Source organism: Pseudorca crassidens, chromosome X (genome assembly GCF_039906515.1).
Source record: "Pseudorca crassidens isolate mPseCra1 chromosome X, mPseCra1.hap1, whole genome shotgun sequence".
Lineage (NCBI taxonomy): Eukaryota > Metazoa > Chordata > Mammalia > Artiodactyla > Delphinidae > Pseudorca > Pseudorca crassidens.
Window position 1 is genome coordinate 45,673,754 of NC_090317.1, and position 20,743 is coordinate 45,694,496.

Here is a 20,743-nt window from a genome sequence, read left to right on the forward strand (position 1 = left end):
GGGCTCAGCCAGACAGTGAGCCTTATATATAAAGACTCAAAATAGATTTTCTTTGCCCCTCATCCTGCCAAAGAGCCATTTTAGGTGTGCAGGAAGGCACTGAGCACACTAATGCATAGTGCCCTTCTGCTGAGTGGGAGCAATGGATAACTTCACCTCACCTGACTCATCTTGATTGGAATTTAGATTCCCAAAGAATCTAAAAGGTGATGTGATAGTTCCTGTTTCACAGCAGATGTGTTTTTTTGCCTTTTTTTTTTCTTTTTTATACATGGAGTCATTGAAAATTGAGAAGAAAATGCAAAAAGCCTGCATTTGTATAAAGGAAATAGATAATTGAGCTGTGGGCCATCATCGATGCTTTTGATCATTCTGGGATTAGAGGAATTCTTCATACTTGTAGAAACGGACTGTGTCAAAAGATAAGAAGTACAAAAATGGATTTAAGTAAGATAAGAACTTTCATCCTAAATTTCAACAGAACTCAAGGCCAAGTTTTTGTAATGACATTCTGAAGAGTCTTATAGCTGTGCTCTCTTTTTCTTCTACCTTCTTCCCTCTCTTCTTTATCATTTCTTGCTTTCAACTAAAAAATTAAAGACCACTTACATGCTTTTGATACTGTGCTGGGTTCTGGACAGAGCAAAATGGGAGAGAGTATGGGCCCCTTTTAGAAAAGAACTTGCAGGTTAAACTCATATGTAAATGGTATGTGCATTGTGATATATTAACTTATACAGGCATAGAATAAAGTAGAGAAGACTGAGGTTTCATGTTTAGGTAAAAGGAAAATGGGATTTTTAAATCTCTTCCAATTAGTGAGAGAAAACTCTGTAAAGGTGGGATGACTGCACAAATAGAGCATGAAGCTAATGTACCTGAGATAACAAAGGGGGAGGGGAGGGTAGTAGGAAGTTAAAAGGGATGTGGGATGGTGGTTAAGGGTGGTTTGAGGAAGGACTATTTGATTGCAGGTGAGGCCCGATCTTTAATGTAGTAAGTACCTATTATGGACTTTCAGAGAAGGAAATGGCATTCATAAAATCTATAAGTGAAAAATCAACTTTGTGTAAAAGCATTTATTCTCATTTCAGTCTGTAGCCTGGGAACTTCAGCAGGGAGGAGGTTGTAACAGCTGTGCAAATAAATAACCTGTGGGCTGGACCAGAGCATAAATTGAAGGGTGGTTTAAGAGGACAAGCTGGCAGTATTTGGTGAGCGACTGGAGTGGAAGACAGGGATACATTAAAACTGGGAGGGAGGGAGACGCAAGAGGGAAGAGATATGGGAACATATGTATATGTATAACTGATTCACTTTGTTGTAAAGCAGAAACTAACACACCATTGTAAAGCAAATATACTCCAATAAAGATGTTAAAAAAAAAAAATCAGAGGAAAAAAAAAAAAAACTACTGCAAGGTCTCTGGCCTGGGAAGTTGGAGCTCCTTTGGCATCATTCCTTGTGATGAGAGGCTGGCCTTAGGGAAGGGTGGTGGAAGGAACAGAGGAAACTCTAGCTTCAGTGGGGTTGGTCTGAGGGAAGTATAAGGCATGATATAAGGAGTCTATCTGCGCATGCCTTGAATAAGGGGCAAAAGTCTATGATGGGAGAGCGATACCATACTTTCTTCTTGTCCAACCTGGCCTAGGCCTATATGAAGTGACAGACTCATGTGTTTGGGTTTGTTTGTTTGCTGTTTTGTTTTCTTTTTCCCTAAGTGTGAGATGATGTGATTTTTTTTTTTTTAGCATGTCCTTGTATTTTCTTTTGAAATTCATGGTCTGCTTCATTAAGGGGATCCACATTTTCCCAGTGTGAGATTATGTGGAGGTCAAGGTATCGCATTTGAACAAGAAATGCTTCCTCAATTATTGTGAGTAGGAACCTTTAGCCCTCACATGTGATATGAAAACTTCTATAATTCTTGTGTGTGTTTGTGCACACACACATGTATATAGCATGCCATATACAACTGCAGTTAGTTGTGTATAAGTTTCTGTATATGGACTTGTATACTTGGGCATCTTATTTTTCTTGGGCAATAAGGAGTATGCCTTCTACTTCATTTGTATCCCCTACAGAGTGTAGTATATATAGTACAATGTAGACTGCATCAAATTGAGTGTCTCAGGAACTTAAAATTATTGGTCATTCTTAAAAACCAATGTTAAAAATGAAAAATTTATTTAAAAATGATAGAGAACACTGTAAAGTCATACAACGTCAAATTAATCTCCTATCTTTTACATTTTTCTATCTCAACTACAAATTGATGCCCATTATGATAAATGAAGTATTCCAAAATTTTCATGTCTTCTAAATCATGAATAAAGAAAGAAAATATTTTCAGTGACGTTGCATTGTTAGATATATTTTATTGTGCTCTCATCCTGTGAAAATTGGTAATCTAACTATGGCATGTATGTTAATTATGAGTTAATGACTGGCTAATCTTAACTCAGCCTTGGGCAAATCTGCTTCTATTTGCTTCCTCAACTGTTCAGTGGGGGAAAATGACTCCTGCACCACAGGCATCTTGAAGATTTTACTCTTTGAAAATGGAAAGTGCCAGACAGATATTTTCATGACACAATGACTTTGAAGTTGAGCAATGAAGGGGCTACCTTCCAATGAAACTAGAAGGGGTGACAGATGGGTATAACAAGAATTTTGAAACTAAAACTGGCTGGGACTCCAAGTTTAATATTACCCTCTAACCACTTCTTCTCCTCTCTGCTTTGCCCCTTTTCCTATTCCCAAGCAAAGTATCAGGTGATCAAAAACTAGGCCTTACCCTTCTTTTAAGAAAGTGCCATACTGCTAGTTTCTTGTGGTTTTGGAGGAAAAACAAAATCCCGTTTGACTCCTCACTTCAGTAATGTCCTATAATGCCTGTTTCTGTGAATGATATTTATGGGTCCCCATTTTCCAGGTTATTGCCTTGGAAAGTTATGTAACCAGACACTGATCTAAAAGAGAAGTCATACCTGAAGTTTATAAAGTATTGAATTTGTCCAAAGTTGAGTTCTTGTTCACAGGAGGAGAGCCTGGGACACTTTTTGTTAGGTTAGCTTTCTCCTTTGCTGAGTCTGAGCACTTGGAATATTTTAGTGTTGGCCTGCTGTGACTCACTGCCTGTCCAGTGGCTTAAGAGATGCTTAAGCAAGTCCACAATATGTCTCTCACATAATTAGACACTGGGGTATGCACAAAAGGACACATTTTTTTTATGCATCAGTTATGGGGTCATTTTGTCATCAGCCCCTATTTCCACTTTCTCAATACAGCCTAGTAAAATACAGTATTTGAGAATCCTTATGCTTTGCCCTTTCCTACTCCCCAAACCTGATGAAATGCAAGTTTTTATTGTTGTCTTCCATGTGAGACGGATCTGCTCCATTTCAGTTGTAGGGAATATTCTTAACAAACACTCACCCAGTGTGTTCAGCAGCAATCAGGCCATTAATGATGATGTAGAAGTTTATTAGAACATGAAGAGAAGAATTACCTACAAGTAATTCCGGAGTGCTGGCTACCAGGAGCCAAAAGCCTCATAGGCAGAAATTCATTGAATAGCATGCATTTATTATATGTTGGCTGCCAGAAGTTTAAGCACTTGAGCTCAGACTTGCTATTAAACCCTCCCCAGCATGCGGGCCACCCACCAGTTGCAAGGCATGATGACACGACAGATAACCCGCCCTCCTTGGTAGCAGTATGGATACGGGTAGTAACCTAGTAAAGGTTCACAGACGCGGCGGCAGTAGCGGTTGCCTCGACGGCAGTAAATACAACAATAACCTCTCTCATCCAGCATGGGGTCGAATTCTATTCCATTTTCAGTCTGAAAGAAGAAGAAGCCAGTGTTGGAGGGGGCAGGTTCACTAGGAAGAGGTCTGCCAAGCAGGGGAGGAGTATAAGACTATAGGAGTTGGGGACTGGTGAGCAATTAAGTTCCTGAGCCTGGTCTTGGAGATATATCAATGGATTAGATCAAGATTGATTTTATTTTTTTTAATTAACAAAATTTTAGAACAACTTTATTGAGGTATAGTTGATTTACAATGTTGTGTTAATTTTTGCTATACAGCAAAGTGATTCAGTTATACATATATTCTTTTTCATATTCCTTTCCATTATTGTATATTACAGGAGATTGACAAGATTGATTTTGAATGAGTCTTCTAGGGATTCCAAGCTTCTTAAATATTTTTTTCTTAAAACAATGACCATTATCCTTTCAGTGACTTTGATCTGAGGGGTAGTGAGTTTTGTGAAGGCTCTTTGTTTTTCCCCTAACAAGAAAAACGTGAACAGAACTCACATAGTCATTGATTGGGAGTTCTTCCTCACTTGCTGCTTGTCTGGTGTGACGGGTCTTCACCTTCACTTGAGGGACCACCCACTGCTCATTTTGTTCAATGCCTTTTTTTTCATTGGTAGGAAAGTGAAGGTCTTCACCATCCTCCTCAAAGTCTTGTAACTCTGAAACTAAGGTAATAAACACAAAGTTGTGACACAACTGCTTTGCTTGGGGAACTAGCATTTGGGGATAGAGATTTTCATTGTGTCTTCTCACTGCCATCATTTAGGCATGAATGAACCACTTTTCCAAGCTCCTGCAGCTGATATCTTACGGAGATCTTCCAAAAGAAATTTGACCATTCCCATGTACATAGACTTCTTTGCTCATTTGGCATCACTTACTGCTTTGCCTTATTAGCATATTAAATTAAAAACTGAGGGCAGGGGACTTTGGTGTCTCCTACAATGATTTTACCCACGGCAGGTGCTCAGTAAATATTTTTTTGGTTGCCTGGTTTGATTCAGTGCCCTCTGTCCTCCTTCCTCATCCCTTCTCTTTCCTGTCTTAAAAAATTTTAAACTTGGTATTTAGAAATTATCTTAGATTTACAGAAGAGTTGCAAAGATAGTACAGAGTTTCTGTATACCTTTCACCCAATTTCCCCTAATGTTAGCATCTTACATAACCACAGTACAATGATCAAAACTAAGAAATTAGCATTGGTACAATACAATTAACTAAACTACAGACTTTATTCAGATTTCATCATGATTTCCACTAACGTCCTTTAGGAGAAGAATGTTGAAGCAGAAGTTGTAGTAATTGCACTTAGTTGATTTATTTTTGCTGGTTGTGTCTTTGTTGCTGCGAGTGGGCTTTCTCTAGTTGTGGGGAGCGGGGGCTACTCTTCCTTGCAGTGCGTGGGCTTCTCATTGCGGTGGCTTCTCTTGTTGAGGAGCACGGGCTCTAGGCGCATGAGCTTCAGTAGTTGCAGCACTAGGGCTCAGTAGCTGTGGCTCGCGGGCTTAGTTGCTCTGTGGCATGTGGGATCTTCCCGGACCAGGGATCGAACCCGTGTCCCCTGCATTGTCAGGCGGATTCTTAACCACTGCACCACCAGTGAAGTCCCTAGTTGCCTTTTTTAAAGGCCAAAGAGTACCAATAGATGCCCGCATTGGTTAGAGCATTCTCTCTTGGGAAATGTAGTAATCTATGCTGTCCAGAATGAGGGAGGCCAAATTCTATACTAGGTGGGCAGAATAAGATGTCCAGGGACTTTGCCCTCTCTATGGGCTGACTGGAAGTTGAGAGCTGGAGTCTTTTACTCTGGACCTTTCGCACGCAATTACTTTTATACTGGTTCCTAAAATAGCCACAAAGAAATTTGTATTGCAGTGACTGTCCTATCATCCGGGGAGGATGCCACCATTTGACATAGAAAATCCTTCTTGAGACAACAGAGCATTGTTTTGGCTCTTCTCTCCTCTGTTCTTGGGTTGGGTACACAGTGGTTTGAGCCATAGTCTGGTAGCCCGACTGCAATGAATATAGATGTGCAGAGAGAGACAGATTAGCTTTTCACTATCACTACTCACATTAAGGTGGCGTTACCTTTGCTGGGATATTTAAAAGCCTGTCAGCATTAATTTATCTGATTTATAACTTGGCTGTGAAAAATTCCCTCCTCACTGGCAGTCAGCATATACAGTTTCATGTAAGAAGATATAAGGTGATCATTTGTTTTCCTAGAAGTGTAGTCTCTGAATGCTGGAAATGTTACTGACTTTGGAAAACAGAGGAGGAGGAGGAGAAGGAGGCCATACCTGCTATTAGAGTGGGATTGATCCAATACATGGTCACGTTATCACAAATCTCCAGAATTTTGGAATTTTTGAGAAAGTCTCGGTTTTCAATAGGCTTTTCTGCTGGGACCCAAATCACTGACTGTTCAAAGAAAGTTGTGGTAATTTCTTCATTCTGAGAGAAGAAAGTAGTTCAGGGTGGGGATAGGCAGAGAAATTAATAAAATGAGTGAGACATTATGGGATCCTGGAAAATACCATATTTCGAGTCTGAATAATAATTCCAGTCCCAGAGCTCCCAGTGAAGTAGGTGCCCTTGGGAGAGTTAACAACTGGTCCCTCCCTCTCCCATCTAACAGTAGGGCTGCTCACTGAAACAGGAGCCTTCTCGGCTACCATTTCCCTTAAAGTCAGGAAGGCTTTCCGTCATTTTCTGGGCCTCCCACTGGGCCATGTATGTTTTAATTGGGGCTTCTGGAACCCTGAGTGATTTACATTTGTTTTCTTTCTTTTAAATGGATGTTGTGAGTGCCCGCCTTGTTTTAGGTTTACGACTAGGATTGCAAGCTGAATTTGATCTCAAGCTGAAAAACACTCCTATAATCCAAATTGGTGAAATCACTTAAGTAGCAACAGAACCTAATATTTTGGTTTTACAAGACTGTGTGTTAATGGTATAGTTGTAGTACCAAAGATACTTTGTTTCAAAGTCAGGTCTAACTTGTGACTTCACTGGCCTTACTACTATTTTACTCCTTTCATTCTAGACGCTTAGAATTTGTCTCACAGGATGTTTTTTGTTTAGGCAGCCTCTCTTATATTGTCAAGAATGCCCCCTTCTCTTCTGTTTCTAGTGTTGGAAGTAGTTGTCTTGTGTACCTAGCTCTTAATCATTTGTCTCCTGGGCTTTGACATTTTTTTCCCCTACTCTTAATAAGGTTTTTCCTTTTCTCTTTTGTTTCTTTCTAGCTTTATGATTTCAGTGTTTTTATTCTTTGAAATATGGCTTTGTATAATTTTTCTCCTAGTCACTTAAAAGTCTCATCTTAGCTCCTTTGCCCTTGAGTCTGTAAAGACTTGGGATGCATTGAAAGGGACTGTATAAAATGAGGTTTGTACGTTGACTAGCTTTGTTAGCAAAATCAGGGCTATTTATATACCTGCTCTGCATCTTTAACATGTACAAAGTATGGATACAGTGGTGAGGGAAGTGCAGAATGAGAGGGTTTTTGTCATTCAGGACCACAAATTTGTCTCATAAAAAAAATCTGTAGCCTGAATAAAAAAAAGTAGGATTTTCTTGAAGATAAAGCAATTTCACTATCATGAGATGAATACTTGTGGTATTTAGACAACCTGACAATATTAACTGAAGAATAAATTGGGCCAAAATGAGACATTATGGGCCTTTGTGTTTAACGTTTTTTTTTTTTTTTTTTTGCCATGCCGCATGTGGGATCTTAGTCTCCCTGCAGTGGAAGCACGGAGTCTTAACCACTGGACTACCACGGAAGTCCCAGCCTTTAACTTTTTCAGAAAAATAAATCTTGTTGTATCAGTTTGGGAAGTATTGCTGGCTGGCCCTACTCAAACGCTTACATTATTTTCTGTAAAAAGCAGCATATGATATTGGGTATAATAGCTTTTTATCTTCTTGATTCTCCTTTCATCTTACTTTTGCCCCTAATATCCTGGAAGTTGTTCTCTTCCTCAGATGCATCCAAATTAGGCTTATTAAAAAAAAATCTCCAAAACTTTTCACTTGCCATAGACCTTGGGAGCAGAGCATCGTCTTTGGGGGAAATCTTCTTTTTCTTAGAAATTCTAGGAACCAGGGTCTGTAACTTCTCTGGACATGAGGAGACTAATATCATGTCTGTGGGAGCCAGTGACAACCCTGAGACTTGGGTAATGGAAAGAAAAAAGTGATCCCCACACCACCTCACCCCCCAAAATAAGAAAAGTAAAAGAAAAAGATAAATGGGTAGATGAAAATTAACATGGAGAGAGTTGGGCAGGAGAAAAGTGAAAAAGAACCTGGGAGAGACAGAAGAAAATGAAAGAGGTATTTACAGTATATAGAGTGGCCACTGTGCCATTGGCATAATCTCAGTTTAGATTTGCCAGTTAAACACTAAAACAAATCAACCCAACCCAATATTTGTTTCTTCTGACTACAGTGGAGGTAGGCTGTCATAGATAGCAGCATACCATAATTACAGTCAGGATATTCAGGGAAAAATTAAGTCTCCTAGGCCTTACCGATGGCTGTATTTTAGGCAATAATCCTCCATCTCCCACCAGGCCTATATCTGACTACAGTGGAGGTAGGCTGTCATAGATAGCAGCATACCATAATTACAGTCAGGATATTCAGGGAAAAATTAAGTCTCCTAGGCCTTACCGATGGCTGTATTTTAGGCAATAATCCTCCATCTCCCACCAGGCCTATAGCGGCCATTCAGCAATTGCATTGGTGCCCTAGGTCAGGGGTCCCCAACCCCTGGGCCTGTTAGGAACCTGGCTGCACAGCAGGAGGTGAGCAGCGGGCAAGCGAGTGAAGCTTCATCTGCTGCTCCCCATGGCTCCCCATCGCTCGCATTACCGCCTGAACCATGCCCTGTCCCCAGTCCGTGGAAAAATTGTCTTCCATGAAACCGGTCCCTGGTGCCAAAAATGTTGCGGACCACTGCCCTAGGTTACCTCACCATGGCCTGGGAGTGTGCTTTCAGAGAATTTGTATTATACTGTAGTTCTCACCTTCCTTACTTTTGTCTTTCCTAGTGATATGTTAAAGGTGGATTATTCTATTAGCAGCCCAGCATAAAATGGTAAGGTGAATGAACTGAAATCTTTTTTAATTTAATTTTTAATTTTTTATTGAAGTATAGTTGATTTACAATGTTGTGTTCGTTTCAGGTATACAGCAAAGTGATTCAGTTATATTTTATATATAAATATATATATGTATATATATTTTTTCTTTTTCAGATTCTTTTTCCCTATAGGTTATTACAAGATATTGAGTAGAGTTCCCTGTGCTATACAGTAGGTCCTTGTTGGTCATCTATTTTATATATAGTAGTGTTGAATTAAAATCTTTAGAATAGGTGAATGTCACAGTGTGACAAAAGTGGCAAGGATCCAGGTGGCCTTGGGACTTTTTTTCAGGACTTTATCTTTGGCAGGATTGGTTTTGTTCCTCCGGCTCACCCCTTTTATCAGAAATCTTTGGTTTGGAAGCAAATGTACATAATGGTTACCTGGGTATAAAAGTACAGCGTTGGACTTAAAAGCATGAACTTTAGGTTTGTTGAAAGGCCTGAGTTCAAGATCCCAGTCTGCTCTGCACTAGCTGTGTAACCTTGGACAAGTCACTTTTTGGTCTGCATCTGAAAATGGGGATGATAATAGTACCTGTCTATAGGGTTGTTGTGAGAATCAAATGAGGGTAAAGCATTTAGTCCAATGTCTGACACAGAGTTAGCCCCCATAAATTATGGCTTTTACTATTACTATTATTTTTCTTACATACCTCATCTATTTCTTCCTCTGGTTCAGAAAATTCAGGAATCACTTTAATCTGAGTTTTGATGAAGCATTTTTGAAGACCTACAAAGTAAATGCCAGTGTATCCCTATAAAACAGACAAAAAATAACAAAACTTCCTGAAATAGCCACAATTAATGAGTTTCATGGTTTGTCAGGGCCCCAGGCTGGCAAAATTTGAATTCAAAGGGAAAGCTTTGTCTTATAAATTAAATGGAGGCTACAGGCTATTTTTAACGTGACTCAAATGTTCTAATATTTTAAGTGGGAAGCTTTAGGGGGAAAAGATCCAACTTACATTTTTAAAGTCATGCACTTCCAATGTTTCATCAGTGCCATTTCCACTTCTGAATATTTCAGTTCTGGTCACGGGATCAATTTCCATGTAAATCTTCTTCTTCTCTCCGTTGCTGTAGAAAGTGTGCTCCATGTCATATGTCTGGGAGAACAGAGGAAAACAAGCTCTAAGATACTCAGTATGTCCCTTCATAAGACACTTTAATTGGGTAATATCTGGGGCACCTTCTTTTTCCAGAGCCTTTGCAGAGAGGTGCCATCTCAGCAGCTTGCCGTTGGGAATTCTCTGAGACTCGAGATTAAAGTGAGGTGTTTCTTGGCACTGGAGCTGATATGGGGATCCCTTCAGAGCCAGTATTTTGTATTCAAGCCAAGTTGCTGAACTAATTACTAACAATTCCAACAGTTTTCTTGGCAGCCTTGAATAAATAGCAAATGATATTTTGCAAGCAGCCTATAAGGTGTTTTCCACTTGTGGTAAGCAGAGGAATCACCAAAAACCTATACTGCTTCTTTAAGCTACCACTTCCCTTTCTAAGTACGCAGTAGTCACCCACTTACTCGCTGTGAAATTCACTAGGACTGAGAAAGAGATTTGAACAGATTTAGAATGCTTAGGCATTGCTCTTTATCTTATCCATCCAGGCATTTAATATTGTCTCAACAGTCTCGGATCTGTACTTTTTAGACTCTGAAAACTCTGAAGACCATTCTCCTTGGTGAACATTAGATAATCATCTTACTCTGACCTCAATGGCTTCCTTTTGTCCTTTAAGCACCAGGAAACATTTACTGCCTTCCCCTAACCTTTTCTGTTATGGGCTAACCAAATTCATTCAGTTGATTCCTGATTTTTCTTTTCCAAACCCGATTCAGCTGACTTCAAGTTCTCCAGATTCTCCTGCATATAGAATTCAACAGCTGTGAATTGTAATATGCACTATGTAATATGGAGTCTCCCAAGAAGATCGCCTTGGCAAAGCTGCATATCAGGTTGCTCTTGAGTGGTTGAAACAAAACCCCAGACTCTCTCCTACCCTCTAAAAGAGACAATTTTGCTAAGGGCCAAAAGGACCAGTCCCATAGAGTATCCCAGTCTATTAATAAGCCCATTACTTATAACTGAGGACATGTTTATAGCTAGAAGCAAATAAGTAACCTAAAGGAATTTGTTACCTGTCACAAACCAGGCCAGACTTGATGGTGCCATGTGGAAGTCTATCTTATCCCTGTTGTTAGGAGGCCTTTGGCTATCGAATTTTTTCATTCTCATTTTTCCTTATGAAAAACATTTGGTAAAGTAAAAACCTGAAAAAGCAAGTCATCTACAGGGCCATTGTTGCTTTCTAATAATACTGTTCCCAGTGGCAGTCTTGTATTGCTTGTGCTGGGTTGGGTTGTTTTTTAATGTCTGCCGGTATCTGTGACTGAATGTTAGTATAACCTGGTCAAATTTTCCCCACCTCAAGTAGAAAAACAAATTGGAAGGGTTTGTAGAAGCAATATTACTTCAAGTGTGAAAAGTTGATGTAGTCGCTGAATAGGAAAACAAGAGACAATGTCATTTACCTTTTTGCTGCCCTACAGTGCCTTGGACATGGTTAGAGCTGAAGTATATATTGAACACATTTTCCCCATCAATGGCAAATTCTCATCTTCCTAAAGAGAGGTTTTGAGCATTGGCAAGGTCTTTTAAGAGACCATATTTTAAAAGGGGAAGGAAAACAGTATTTAGAACTTTCCAGCAACTGCAGAGTTAACACAGCTAGTCTGGCCTGCTTTGTGACAGGTAGAAAATTCCTTTAGACTTGCTATTTGCTTCTAGTTATAAATTTGTCCTCAGTTCCAGCTCTGCAGCCAGCTTGAGAAACTTCTACCTATGGCAACAAGTTGAGCTCTCAGTGGGCCTGACCTAAGTAGAGGAGAGAGGCATCTACTTCAGATCCAGCCTCGTCAGATCTCCCAACAGGGGGGAATTTCTTTAGAAATACTATCCATTGTTGAGACAAATGTCGACACCACTAGTCATTGGGGGTGGGGTGGGGTGTTTGTTTCATCAGTAGCACAACTGATGGATTATTGCACGGAAAAATGAGGTTGGAGACTAGGGGAAGTTGGAACACTGCCTACCTGGGCAAAAGGGAAAATACAGGCTGTATTTTCAATCATTGGTAGAAGACTATGGAACCATACTGGTGACATTTAGGATTTCAGTGTACTTCTGTGGAATGAGTTTTCCTGCACTGTTGGCAATGCACTTCACTTGGACACCTTGCTAGATGAAAACTATTGGAAACTGCCAAGCTCAGCAGATCTTGATTATTTTCAGCATTCTTTCAAAGAGGTTTTTTTTTTTTTGGTAGGGGAGGAGGGGTCCATTCTGATTGTATTCATTCACTAGCATGTTGCCTTTCTGTTTGTAATGGTAGTGGGCTCAGAATGACTTCATTTATATGTAAAATCTGGGTGGGGGGGTAGGGAGCTATATATTCACTCAGATGGAATTCACTATCAAAGGTGCCCTTTTGGAACAGACTGTCCTTTGTCTAGGAAGATGATGCTGGTGGCCCACTTTGGACTGCTTAGGGATGGGTTTGAGCAAATCCAGACATACTGTCTCATCCGGGTCCCTGTGGAGCACATTGCCTGGGTAATGGCTATGCAAGCTTCACTGGCCCATATGAAGACTGAACTCATGCCTTTGGCTTCAGAAGTACCTTTCTGTCTACTAAGCTCATTGGCTCAGGGGCTGAGGGTCTTTCTGGAGATGAGGGAATAAATGGTTTTGTCCCCTCCAGGTGCAAACTAAAGCAGAGAAGGATGACCGGTCTGTGAGAAGTGTGAGTGGGCTCCCAGTAGTTCATCTCAGACTGCCTCCAGCTCAGCTTTATTCCAGGAAGGACAGAGTATGATGAGAAGTACACTTCCACCAAACCGGCACATTAGGGCAAGTTAATCTTTGGTGCTTCTAGCTTCCCTTTTCTGTTCTTTTTATATCCTGACCTCTTTGTACCTTCGTAGCCCTTCCTCCTCTTTCCATCTCCCTCTATTCCTCTGTCTCCTATCTAGACATCTAGGAATCTCATGGTGCTTCAGGTACCTTATATCAAAGAAGAAATCAATCTGACAACTGATCTCACACTAAGGTATTAGTGATGGGTGTTTGTCTGTTAAAAAAAACACACTAAGGTATTAGTGATGGGTGTTTGTCTGTTAAAAAAAAAAATGAGTGCAATACTTAACTCAAAGGAATGAATTACTAATGGTGGTTTTTAAGCACAATGGCACCAGGAATAAGAGATATATTAAGGGCAAGGGCATCTTTGCAGCAGCGCTCAAATGGGTTCCCACTCCATCCACACATAAGGCTGGTCTCAACTATGAAGGTCCAGAACACTGGCGTTGGACAGGTAAACCAATGGGTGGAATATGACTCAGAAGTAAAACGAGATAGATACGTGGTGAACCCCAAGGAGTTAGGGATGTAAGAAGACCACACTGACAAAACGTGGAGAGAACACAAACTCATTTCTCTTCCCTGCTCAGGAATTCTTTCCTCAGTCCAGTTAAATTCTCCACTCAGGCAGCAAATGAGCCCTAACATCCTCCTTTCACAGTTTGCTGTGTTTTCTGGCCTCAATTTGTGACCATCTCTGAGATCAAAAAAGAAAGATTTTTATAAAAAGTAAAGCTGCCTGAGACCTCAGTGTGATGGATCTGTTTCGGGGCAGGTAGCTTTAGCTTGTCCTGAAAGGGATTTGAGGACATTTGGCTTAGGTTTGTTTTTTGAAGCCTATGATTAATCTAGATGTTCTTCTCTCCACCTTCATTTCTTACTGTCTGTTTATGAGGTACACTCTCCAAAGGTGAAATACATGCTCAGAAGAGCTGGCTAGCAGGTGTTAGGCTGGAAGGAAAGGAAGGGAATGCATTGTATTATATTATACCAACCTAGCCTGTGGGAATTAAAGGGCCTCTGGGTATTTCTTTAACCAACACAGAGCAGACACATTGTTTCTTATGCAAAGTTGGACTCCTGCATCTTCAGTCACCAGTTCTCAGTCCTGAAAAAAAACTGGCATAGGCAGCACAGACATTCCTCTTTTTCAAAAAGAAAAAAACCCCATTTCTTTCATGTCGAACAGCGGTCCCCAACCTTTTTGGCACCAGGGACCGGTTTCGTGGAAGACAATTTTTCCACAGACCGGGGGTGGGGGGAGGATGGTCCAGGCGGTAATTCAACTCCTGCTGTGCCACCCGGTGCCACAGACCAGTACCTGCTGGGGGTTGGGGAGCCCTGATCTAGATCCTCAAGCTGGCTTGGAAGTTTCTCCCTACCCACTACCCTCACCACTCCTTATTCTTAAATGCAGCTGAAGAATAGTGAAAAGAGTCTCTAGACCAGGTTCTAGTCTTAGCCTCAACTCTGCCACTTACAAGCTGTGTGACTTTGGACAAGTCACCAAGTGTCTCTGGAGGCTCAGTTCCCATCTTTATCTCTCACCCATTGCCAAATGCAATGTTGAATAGTTGACAAAATCAATTTTTTAAAACATTGAAATGTAGTTGATTTACAATGTTGTATTAGTTTCTGGTGTACGGCAAAGTGATTCAGTTATCCATATATATAAAATATATAATAATATATATATTCTTTTTCAGATTATTTTCCCTTATAAGTTATTATAAGATATTGAATATAGTTCCCTGTGCTATACGGTAGGTCCTTATTGTTTATTTATTTTATATATAGTAGTTTGACCAAATCAATTCTGTTCAGATTTGGCTAACACCTGTCAGGTTGAACCGTTGGACTGCTACTACCTGTTGATTTCCTGGGCCGCTTTCCCTACAGTAGCCCCAATCCCACTCTCAGCCACTGAAGGACAGCTCCCTTTGAAGACCTAGGTATTTTCTGGCTGGTACCAAGTAAGTTGCCCAGCAAATGCCTTAGGAGAATGAAGAGACTGAATACGAATGTGCCCCTAGTAGCCGGAGTCCTACTCTACATAATCGATGCTGCCCCTTGGCAGCCGAGACCAAGAGCTAACCCGTGACAGTGGCTGGACAAGGGTGGACTTTGCTCTTGAAATGGTTTGAGAGGAAAATAAAATGAAGTCTTTTTAAAAATGCTGACGTGGCACCATCTGGTGAAGCTCAGTCCCCCTGCTAAAGAGGTTTCAGCTCTATCTCCGTCTCTTCCCTTGAGGGGATGAAATGCTTCTCCAGACCCACATTTTACCTATCAAACTGCTGTGTAGGAAAGCCCAGGGAACTCGGGGAAGAAAGTTGTATCTTTGTGAAGAAAGATGAGTGAAGATAAGTGAAAAGATAAGTGAAGAAAGTTGGTCTCTGGCCAACTTAAAGAAATAGGCACAGGAAAGCCCGATCCAGACTTAGCAGGAAAGTGCTTTTTCTGAGCAAAAGATTTTCAGCCTAGAGTGCTGTTGGGCCTGCAGTCTTGAATAAAACTCTTTTAATGGTCATCTGCAGTTGAGGTGAGGGGGAGGCCAGATGGATGCCCACATATCCTACCCCTTCTCATCTCATCCTGGTAGTATGCAGAAGTTGAGGAGACATCCCCAGGAAACTGTGGATTGCTGTGTGGGCTTTAGGACTTAGCCTTTCAAAATAGCCCTAAAGTCACCAGGCGGTTCCTATATATGGCAGGAAGGGCAGCATTTCATTAATTTAGTTTATTATTCTTCTGCCTCATTCTACAAAGGATTGGAAGGGATAGGCTACAAGGTCTGTGTTACATCTATCAACTATTGGTTTAAAGGCTGGAATTTTTCTGAATTGTTTTCTCTATGTTGGATGGATTAGCTGGGGAGTTGATTTCTGATTGTTTCAGGTTTAATGTGTAATACAGGGAGCTTTAAGCAAGAATGTTTCTCTTGGGAATCTGCTTCAAAGATGTCTGGGCAGTCACTGCCTGAAAGTGAAGTCTTGTGATGCTCTCTCAAAATCTCTGGGAGTGAATAGGTCCTCTGCTTGGTTGAGAAAGCTGAATACAGAACTCGATGGACCGGCTTTCATTCAGCTCAAGTGGCTTCTGTATGTGGCTGTGGGTTGGGGATCTGTAGCCTGTAAGGGAGTGCAACAGCTCTCCGAAAGTTAGTCTTCCTTGTTTCATTTTATTTTCATCTCTCTCTCTCTCGCTCTCCCCCCCCCCCCCGTTTTAGATCAAGAATCTGGATATTTTAGGGCTTCCCTGGTGGCGCAGTGGTTGAGAGTCCGCCTGCCGATGCAGGGGACATGGGTTCGTGACCCGGTCGGGGAAGATCCCACATGCCGCAGAGCGGCTGGGCTAGTGAGCCATGGCCGCTGAGCCTGCACGTCCGGAGACTGTGCTCCGCAATGCGGGAGGCCACAACAGTGAGGGGCCTGCGTACCGCAAAAAAAAAAAAAAAAAAAAAAAAGAATCTGGATATTTTATCCCCTCCAAGGTGGGAGGTAATAGAAGGAGGAGGGGGGAAATTACTGGCATGGAAATGTCAACACCAGATGTGGAATGTTAAATAAACACTTAATTATAAACAGATGTCAAAAGCAAAATAAAAAGGATGTGTGGCGGAGACTAGAGGAGCAAATGCTAAGAACTTGGAGAAAGTCCCGGGATGCCAAACACATCACTGTCATCCATAAGCACAGCAGTATCACCGGTTCTCTCCACCAAGGGCCCCAAGAGTCCCCACAGGTCCCACAGGCTTGTAAAGGAAAGTCCAGAAGAGCCTGGGTTTTAATCTGCTAACTGCTGTTTCTTGCCAGGCCATACTCTTTAGGGGAGCCTCTTTAATTTGTGCAAGATGCCTGGATCCTTTTCCTCTGCAAATCTTCTTCCAAGACCAATCTGACTACTCTTCACTTCCCAGCAATCATAAGTCAGCTCTGAGGCAGGCTTATTGGCAGCCCTAGCCATTGGAAACAACAGATGTTCCCTGGGGCTTTTTGTCTGGGAACTAAAGGTAGTGGGCTTAGTGGAGCATCCACATCTCCAGCTGGTTCCTCAGTTTGCAATGGACCCAGCCTGGTCTTGTGGGGAAGGCCGGGACTTAAATATCAAAGGCAGTAAATTGTAACTCCCCATTGGAACAGAGAACAAACAACCTTTGTTTATGGTGGAAAAACTTGCCCCAGGAGACACCTATTTATCGTCTTTTACCAGATTACTTTGTAATGATTTTGTTCATTTCTGAGAATCCCTTTGCTAAAAATCACATCCTAAGATGGATTACTTCTTGAGAGATTTGGTTCTTGATAAACTTTATTTGGTAGCATACCTCACCTCTTCTGTGCATGCAGTGACACATTTTTACATTTGGTTTGAGGAATCACAGGATTGCTCCTTATAATGTATTAAAAAGTGAACTGGAGTGAGAATCAAAGACAATATAACACAGAAGCAGAGGTGACCATGGGCTCTGTTAGTGAGCTTGGCACCTTACTAGATAAAAGCAAGGTCCCCACCTAGTCATTTATAGTTGCACCGAGACAAATAGCATTGTAAGTTTAGAAAAACACATAAACTTTTTCAAAATAGAATTTGCAATTCCAATGGCTAAAATAAAACTAGAAAAACCATCTGGCCCCTTGTTCAGGCAAACATGTATGGGTGGTCAGAAGGGCTAGCTACCTACTACACCCAGCTAAGAACATTATGGCCATGGAGGATGAAAGGGTTTATTCTCCTCTAACCCATCTGTAATTGTCAAGAGGATCCAAGATTCAATTTGTGGGACAGCATGTTACCTTGGGAATTAGCTAAGTAATAGCAGAATTGGATTGGTATGCATCTTGGCACTCTTAGTCATTTGCTGTTTCTTTCCTGATCTCAATTACTTTGCCCACCTTGCTAGTCTGAATATAGGTGGCTTCTCTAGAAAGACATGTGAACAGTAAGCAGTTCAGAAGCAGAGAGCAGTGGGAGAGATAAGAGAAAGGGCTAACTATAGGCAATGGATGATGCGTGAAATCCTTTCTGGAACAAGGTATAAATAAAAAAGCAAGTAAACAAAGTTTGCTATTCATTCTCCCTCTGACTTAAACTTGATAAGGTAGCCTCTAGTACTAAATGAAAGTGGGTATGGTAGCAGAGGTGAAGAATCCAAAGGTGGCTATGCCTTACTTCTCTGTTTTCTTTTGGACACTTGTCCACTTGATTTTCTATTTTCTACACTTCCTCACCCCCTGCCTCTCCTTCCTCATTGATCCATATTCTTTCCTCTCTGCTCTTATCACTCCTTTGACTCCTAATGGTTCATACCAATTATCTTCTTGTATTTTATCCTCCCTACTGGATTTTTGCCTTTCCCTTCCTACGTCTGTTATCAAATAGAAATGAGCATCCCATGACAACAAATTAATAATAATGGTAGCAATAACAACATCCCACATGCAGAGAGAAAAATGTAGCAAAGCCAGAAAACCATCTTCACCGTTCATAGCTTGTACATTTATTAATTCTCTTTCAAATGGAAATTGTTGGCATGAAGGGACTATGATTTTCTTTGGGTCACATCTAAACTTAGCCACTGTGTGTGAGCCCGGGAGTAACAATAACACTAAGGTACACTAATATCAACTACAATGCAGCCAAGCTTCACCAAATAACCATAGTATCAGAAGCGTGATATCTGTGATTAATGACTTGGTGTCACTTTTCTACTTTGTAGCATTACTATTTCAGTGGGACACCAACGACTGTGGCTCGTGAGAAGCTGAAAAGCTCTAGATTTTTTGGTTTTCTTTTTTGAGTCACAAATAAACATGAATTCAGGTATGAGAATTGCTCCTTCTGAAAAGGAGTTTGCTGCCTGTCCTCACAGCAGATTCATTAAGTCAGAAACATAATCCCTGAAAATCCTTTGCTCCCATTTCTCATGGTTTCTTCTTATGTGGTAGTATAATTACTTTTCCATCAGTTTCTGCCCAGATAATTGAAAGAAAGATGGAAAGTATTTTTTCTTACAGTAAAAATTTTGCTTCTGTGAGGAATCTTAACTCCTTATAAAACATAATAAAAGAATGGGTAATTCTACATCTTATCATTACTAACCAAAATGCAGAAAACATATTTTTCCTTTACCAAAATAATTAGGCAAAAAAGAGAGAGCAAACCTTGACTGAGTTTTTCATACCACCAAAAAATATACACAAAAAGAACTTAATGACTTTCATTTTCAGAGTAATATATATGTCAATCACTAATTAAGTTCAATCAAACTCAAAACAGAAACACTGGATAATAATGTGCATTTACTCACTTTTTTGGGTGTCTCAGGCCAGAAGTGCTTGCTCCCCCAAAACAGGACAATTAGAGTTAGGGCAAGGATACCAAACACCAGTCCACAAATCTTAAGTGATTTACATATCTTCTTGGATTTAGAAGCTTCTGCCTAAGCAAAGAACAGAGAGAATAAAACAATACACAATAGCCCTTAAAATTGCAAGCCATAATTCAAAGTCACTTGATTTCACTTTTTAATGTTCATATTGCAATATGATAAATCTGTGAAGCCATGCTTCTGCTCAAAAGGGAATAAAAATATGAATCAACTTACATTTAGAATGTGACAGTCCTCACAGTTCTCTGGAGGATTCTTTGCCATGGTCTCTCAGCACACAGCACTCTTTCCCTGCTTTGAGAGGACTAAGAGACCACTGCTGAGGTGGAGTTGCAAGTGAGTCGGCTAACAGATGCCAGAGGAGAAGCTGAATTTATATGGCTCAAATATGTCATACCAGAGCCTGAGGGAGCCCAGGGGGCTCCTGTGCTGCAATTTGTTACATAGATATACCCATATATGTATATAACTTCTGTGCACAGAATTCCATCCAGAATGGCAAAGACAGAAGGTTATAATGAAAACTATTGTCCTGGGGGTTGGTTTGGAAGGGGACCAAGCCTAGGACACATTGAAATTATTTTTCACTATGAACTTAAAATATCAGTGGCAACACACACTGCACACTCCAGAAATAAGCAAACAAAACAAAAAAAGAGGAATGAAGTTCTAATTTCAATTCCATTTGCTCTAACAAATATTTATTGCAGGCACTGTGCTTGGTGTAGGAGATTCAGGAATGAATAAGGTAGTGCCTTCTTCACTATGTTAAAGCTCTTTGAGGACCGAGATCAATAGGTAGTCAACTAATTATAATCAGAAACAAGATTTAAAAGGTTAATTATACGTTTTCTTTCTCTCTTCATTCTCTCTCTCTGATTATTTTCCTTTCCTAGGCTCTCTTCCTCAATCTGTTCCTTAATGTTGATATTCCTTATGGTTCTATCTTTGATGATCTTCTCATTCTATATATACACTTCTTGGATGATCTCATCCACTCTCACAATTTAAAATATCACCTATATATCAATGATTTCCAAATCTGTATCTATAATTCCACTGTCTTTTGAATTTCAAAGCCATTTGAATATCTCTGCCTCGATGGACCTCAGGAATCTCAAAACTCAACATGTCCCACACCAAACCCTTCTTCTTTTCACAACCCCTGCCCCCAACCTACTTTCTTTCCCATGTTCTTAATCTTGCTTGGTGGCTGAATTAGTTTGCTAGGGCTGCCATAACACAACAGAAATTTATATTCTCACAGCTCTGGAGGCTAGAAGTCCAAGATCAGGGTTGGTTTCTTCTGAGGCCTCTCTCCTTGCCTTGTAGATGGCTTTCCTCATGTTCACATGTTCCTCATGTCCCCTTCTATGCAGGTATATACCCTAATCTCCTCTTCTTATAAGGGCACCAGTCATATTGGATTAGGACCTATC

The 20,743-nt window shown here is 40.6% G+C and overlaps 1 protein-coding gene across 1 annotated transcript; it reads right to left on the reverse strand.

The window, feature by feature from the left end:
* Positions 1-3,475: 3,475 nt before the first annotated feature.
* On the reverse strand, positions 3,476-19,786 carry TNMD (tenomodulin). The gene is made up of 7 exons (XM_067722297.1): positions 19,521-19,786; positions 19,224-19,355; positions 9,959-10,099; positions 9,647-9,748; positions 6,133-6,286; positions 4,328-4,494; positions 3,476-3,847 (listed from the first exon to the last, which is right to left on the reverse strand). The coding sequence occupies exons 1-7, from the start codon at positions 19,566-19,568 to the stop codon at positions 3,638-3,640; spliced, it is 954 nt and encodes a 317-aa protein (XP_067578398.1). The 5' UTR covers positions 19,569-19,786; the 3' UTR covers positions 3,476-3,637.
* Positions 19,787-20,743: the final 957 nt, after the last annotated feature.

Excerpts from the sequence above, each read along its gene's own strand:
- TNMD (XM_067722297.1), bottom strand. The coding sequence starts at position 19,568 with ATGGCAAAGAATCCTCCAGAGAACTGTGAGGACTGTCACATTCTAAAT. Across the intron at positions 9,749-9,958 it reads AAGTGCATGACTTTAAAAAT|GGATACACTGGCATTTACTT; the intron begins GTAAGTTGGATC and ends TCTGTTTTATAG. Across the intron at positions 4,495-6,132 it reads CAATCCCACTCTAATAGCAG|TTTCAGAGTTACAAGACTTT; the intron begins GTATGGCCTCCT and ends TTATTACCTTAG.